General features: G+C 39.9%; 1 protein-coding gene across 3 annotated transcripts in view; it reads left to right on the top strand.

Moving 5' to 3' along the window:
- Window positions 1-2,181: 2,181 nt before the first annotated feature.
- Window positions 2,182-6,000, top strand: part of atp8a1 (ATPase phospholipid transporting 8A1) — a 115,068-nt gene continuing 111,249 nt past the window's right edge. The window contains exon 1 of one of the 3 annotated variants that reach the window (XM_080465387.1): window positions 2,182-2,573. In XM_080465387.1, coding sequence (XP_080321513.1) covers window positions 2,525-2,573 — 49 coding nt within the window. In that variant the 5' untranslated portion in view covers window positions 2,182-2,524. The remainder of the gene's footprint in view (window positions 2,574-6,000) is intronic. The other 2 variants (XR_013935411.1, XM_080465386.1) reach the window with 2 other exon arrangements.

The raw sequence follows: 6,000 nt of genomic DNA, 5'->3' as shown, positions 1-6,000 counted from the left end.
TCTTCTGCTGAGCTCGTCTCTAGACAATAATCACATAATTAGACAGTGAATTATAGTAGTGTCTGTTTACAACTGCTCCTGTTGTTGTTGTTGTTGTTGTTGTTGTTGTTGTTGTTGTTGTCGCCGTCATTGTTTGGGGCTATTGCTGCAAAACTGTTTGACACTTGTAGGTTTCTGCTGGATAGGGCTGATCATATTGCAATTGTTTGTAAGCTGTTCAACATAAACACGGTATCCATTTGATCTATCAATGTGATGATGTGGATTTCCTTCACATGTTGTTTTGCTTTGGGCAGACATTTGAAGGAGCAACAATCTTGGTGCAATATCTTAAAGACCCACGACTCATCGCAGGAGGTAATACAGCTTATTTCATAAGTCAAGATGCAAGGAAGAGTGTTCTGAAGTCATTGGCAGTTTTTACCTGTGGATTTCTCTCTCTCAATGAAATTTATATTTTTGCTTGTCAGAAGTTTCTGTTGCTGGTTTACAATTTTTTTAAATGAGATCTCTAAAAAAACAAACCCACACACATTAGGATCCGACAAGATGAACAGAATATCCATCAATCATCTTTATCAATCAGTCAAGTTAGGGTTGCAGCTAACATTGCACATATGGACACGTTGCTGCTCCATCACAGGGTTGACAAAGAGACAGTTAACTAAGTAAACGCCTACACCTACAGCCAGTTTCGTGTCACAAAATAATCTAACCTTTGACTTTGGGAGGAAGATAAAGTGATGGAGGCAAACTTAGAAAAGCTCTCACTTGTGAAGACACAGTTGTAATCACAATATTGCCTTGTTGTCTTCTCCAATGAAATGACGCCCTAATGAAACATTCAACAATAATATAATAAATTTAGGCTACAGTTGCCGTTTAATCCCCTTCAGCAGAGTCTCTTGACTCAATGAAGGCGGATAAATAAAGGCCAATCAGCAAAGACACAAATATAAGCTGACATGTTTAATTCATGAAGAGACATCATTGAGTAACATATCACATTTAAAAAAAAAAGACTGACTTTGACAGCTGCTCCAAAATTGTTTTTAAACTGACAAGAATGATAATTTTCATCCCAGCGAAGCATGAAGTGTTATTAATAAATTATAGTCCTTAGATTATTTACAACAAAAATAACATCTAATATGGATTTGATATGTTTTCATTGTGTGGACCAGTTATAAAGAAATAACTATTATTTTATTCAGGTCTAATTTCAAAATGACATTTTGGCAATGTAGTATAAATACTATATGTATTTATACTTTTACTGTTCCTGTTTTTTTAGACACTTTTTAAAAGCCTAGTTTTTTAGCCTTGTGCGTAAACATTTCATTCTTATATGTGCCTATGGGCGTATATATCGAAAAACAATAATGCATTATCTATCTATCTATCTATCTATCTATCTATCTATCTATCTATCTATCTATCTATCTATCTGTCTATCTGTCTATCTATCTATCTGTCTATCTATCTATCTATCTATCTATCTATCTATCTATCTATCTATCTATCTATCTATCTATCTATCTATCTATCTATCTATCTATCTATCTATCTATCTATCTATCTATGGAGTGGTGGAACATGTCTGACAATGCAATACAGTCCTAAATAATGCAATATTGCTTGTTCCTGCACTCTTATGATTCACATAAATAGGTAAAAATTGACGGTTATGAAGCTTATCTGTAGAGAAATAAATGTGCATGTTTTTCAAAAACAAATTTCTGGACATATTGCTTTCATTAAGAAACTGCAGTAGTATCGCAGTCATTTTAGGATACGTTTTTAGCTTGTTGAGGGATTTAGATAACAACAATAGTTTACAATTACAAATATATTTTTACAGTTTATGCAAAAACGCGATTAAATTGTAATAGGCCAACTCCTAACCCGTAAACAGCAGCAACCGCAGAGGGGGGAGGCGGTCACAGTCAACAGCAATTTACTGGGAGTTTTGTTGGAAATCTAATTTCTTAAAACGATATACAAAATATACTAAAATACAACACTTTTCTATTTACACTGCGAATGAACAATATAATAACTGCGGCATCTTTCAGTAAAAAATCGTGTTGAACATTAATTGTTTTGCTGCGTGGACCCACCCGCTGCGGCTGCAAGTGGTACGGTCCATAATGTGTAGCGGCATCGTCCCCCCCTCGCTTCAGTTTATGGTAAGTCCGTGTTCGCTCCTCTCGCCGCCCCGCGCGCGTCTGTCGTCTCCGATCCGCCGTGTGAACCGGGGATGCTGGGAGGTTCCGTGAGGCGCCGGTGCTCTTAAGCATGGTTCAGTCACCACCGGGACATGAAAGTTGGTCGCCCCTCGTCCTTGCCTGTCATTAGTAGCAAACAGGCGGCGGTACGGTCCGCACGAGAGACGCTCCTCCGCTGAATTTCAGCCGTTTGTGTGAATTGTGTGACGGCTGAGGAGAAGCAGCGGCCACAGGGAGCAGAACCAACCAGCAGCGGCCGCTTGACAGGTGCCGTCGCCCGGCTCTGCAGTGGAGGGATGCCGCCCGTCAAGAGAACTATGTCAGACCTTCGTACCCGGTCGGAGGGTATGTACAATGATTGTTATCATGTCTTAATGTTTTGAAAAAACCACGCACACTCCTCCGCGAACATTTGCTCGTTAATGCAAGAAGGCCGACCGGCGGCTCTGGAAGTTGCTAGCTAAAGCCGTGATGCCCGTTGCCCGGTCCGCCGGGGACGGTGCCCCCGGCGGCCTGCAAAGTTTTCTCAAGGAGTCTCCATTAAGATTTCACACGAGATGTCCCTTGGTTTGCTGTGGGAGTAATCCTAAAAAGCACGGTATTTGCCTGATGTCATCTCCACATCTGCATTCAAAAACAAGGCTGTCAGTTTACAGAGGAACCCGGCACTGGGTGCACCTCACGCGGCTACCCCAGCACCCATCTCCCCTAGGTGGACCCCCCCCATTTAAACATGCCATCATATCAGGGAGCAAGGCAAGTTATAGCTTAGTGACAGAGGCTGTTCAAGCAATGACAGCAAGTGTCAGGCTCCTGGCATCCACAACAGTGTGGGTCTAATAATACAGCCATTGTAATGTGTCCGGGACCCCCCACTCCTTCCCTGCACCAGTAACTTTCCACTGCCTCCCAGAAAGAGGATGCAGATAGGAATACTTTGCATGATGTGAACACTCATAAGGGAGTCTGTTTGCTTTAAGGTCGAACTGTTGCTTTAATGAATTTTGTTTTTAAGGTGTGTTTGTTTGTCTATGAGAGTGTCTCTGACTTATCCCATGCAGGTAAATCTACCCATAGCTACATGTGCACACAGTCCTTCAGCGTGTCTTTATAAAACACTCCCTGCTTTGTAGCCATCACCCTGACCTCCGACCTCTGGGGCCCGAGCAGATTTCATCTGCAGGGATCAATAAGACATCCAAATTGTTTTTGATATCTGCCATGATTCCTGCTTTTTCCTCACAGAGAATGTAACAGTGCTGTTGTGTTTTAAATTTTTATTTTAGTTTGCAATATTTTGGCATTGACACAAATTATGTCTAAGCTAATATCCCCATTGAGGTGTTGCTTTGAAGTACATAGTTTCCTGTTGAACTGAGGAGCCTGTTCTCTTAAAGTTAACTAAATAAAACTTTCTTTCATTGGTTCACACATCAAATATTGTATTCAAGCTCATGCAAACCAAAAGTAATTATTTCAGTTTGAACTATAACCACTTTATAATACCTAATCCATACAGGCCTTAATTACATGAATGTCCTCAACATACCACAGTATTCATTTTTTTTTTTTTTTTTTTTTACTACAATGCAGAATATATTTTATGTTTTTAAATGTGAATATATTTTCATTACCGAAATTTCTTTCGATGTGACAAGTGGAAGAGCTGTCTTCATTTCATAAAAAGCTTGAAGATTTACATTATATAGATGCTTCTACTGTGTTCATCACATGTACACAGTAGAAAAGTTGTGATGTTTGTGCTGCATGTTTTGGAAGTTATGGCATTACACATCTTGACCATAATCTTCCATGAGGCATCTCTGCTGTCCAAATGTTCAGGCTGCCTCAGAAATATTAAAAAGACATTTTCGAACGCTGTGGTCCAACCTTTTTATACAGTCACATTACCAACAGGTGGTCTCCAGTCAAAACATTCTATTGAATTTTCTTTCACAGTTCTGACCAACTCTGATTTATTGATCTGGTTTAAAGGCAGACAATAAAATGGCTTTCTAAAATGTATCCCAAAACATGCGTTTGTGGTTAACTACTTACTTTAAAGTTGCTAGTAGGAATGAATGTGAAAGTTACATAAAGCATGATGGAAGATGGATTGAAATCGATTTTATATCTCTTAATGACTATAAAAATATTCCAAGTACAACTGAATTGAGTTTTTCTCCTTTATACAAAGGCCTTGATCTTTTAATATGAATTGTTGTGAGAGCGAGCAATGTTTACATTGGAGCACTATAACGGCTAAATAAACAAAACCCAAACATTTAAAATAAAGGCATGTCCTTTAGCTTTTCTAAGATAGGCTAACAGTATTGATCATATGGGTGATTATTAGGGATGGGGCCGACCCGATCCAGTATCGGTATCGGGTTCTGATACCAACGTAATTCGCGGATCGGAAATGTCACATCCAACCTGCGGAGATTTCCGATCCATGAGCCTCGTCTGTGCTTTACTGTTGCTGAAATGACTCCACAAGTGTTTCCCTGCTGCTGCTCTGCTCACTGGCTGCAAAATGTGGATTGGATTTCCTGAAGGGAGGCGGGTCTCAATGAGACGCGGAGTAATGAGTCAGGAAATCCATTCCACAGTTTGCAGCCAGCGAGCAGGCTAACGTAGTAGCACTGTGGCTATCCAATTTTTCATGACATGTCTGCTATTTGGACGTATTTTACGCTCAAAACACCACAAAGCAACAGCAACGTGCAATGTTTGCAAAGCCGTTGTACAGCGGCCGCTCTGCCGCCAGACGTCACCGTTTTAAAACACCAGCTCACTGAGAACAGCGCCGACAGCAGCATCAAAACAATGAAAAGCAGCTCCTCCACGCTGGAGCAAGCAATTCACATCTCCGTGAAGCTGCGTCCTACTCCACGCAAAACACTGCTGTTTGTGCTGCATTGCTAAAGAATTTCCCCAGGGATTAATAAAGTGATTCTGAGGTTTTAAAGATATAACAAGTTTATTATGAGACCCCCACATTGTCCAAATGGAACAAAAACAGTTTGTACTGCTTCCTTTTCTGACCTTATACTAACCTCAAGTTGCCTTTTGGGAGAATACATGTATACATTCGTACATTTCATACTTGCCTGTAGAGAGGAGTTTTTTACAGTCTCATATAAAATCAACAATAATGATAATAATAATATTAAAGCAAACAGAGCTCTGGTATCGAAATACTATTGGTATCGGCAGATATCCAAATTCAGGTATCGGGATTTGATCGGAAGGGAAAAAACATGGATCGTTGTATCCCTAGTTATTATTAACGATTTTCCATAGTTATAGAAGTGACATTCATACTGATTTAAATAATCATAATATTCTTTATGTTGAATAGATTGGTTAGCATTTATTTGCTTCAAACAATAAATTCAAAGGAATGATTCTGGTCCGTTTCAGATTTTGATGCTCTGGTTGAAAGGTGATCTGCTTGGTGTAACTGCAAAGCTTTTTTGTCACCCTGCACACTGCAACATATACTGTGCTGTTTTGTGCTTCATACTGGTGAATCCCTTAATAATTAAATATTAATGTAGGTTCTTCATACAGTTGTTGATCAATGCGGCTGCTGCAGTCACAAGATTGAACGCATGAATTATGCAGCAGCTATTGCTGTCACCCTCACACAGCCTTTTTAGGCTACAGAGGGCAAACAGTTTAGGTTTTCACTACTCTCAGCGCTGATACTCTAAGATGTGCACTCTTATCCTCTTGCTTTGGGGAAAATGACCGTTTCATGCTTTCT

The sequence above is a fragment of the Lipophrys pholis genome, assembly GCF_963383615.2.
Source record: "Lipophrys pholis genome assembly, chromosome: 6".
NCBI classification, from domain to species: Eukaryota; Metazoa; Chordata; class Actinopteri; order Blenniiformes; family Blenniidae; genus Lipophrys; species Lipophrys pholis.
This window is presented reverse-complemented; position numbering and strand designations above follow the sequence as displayed.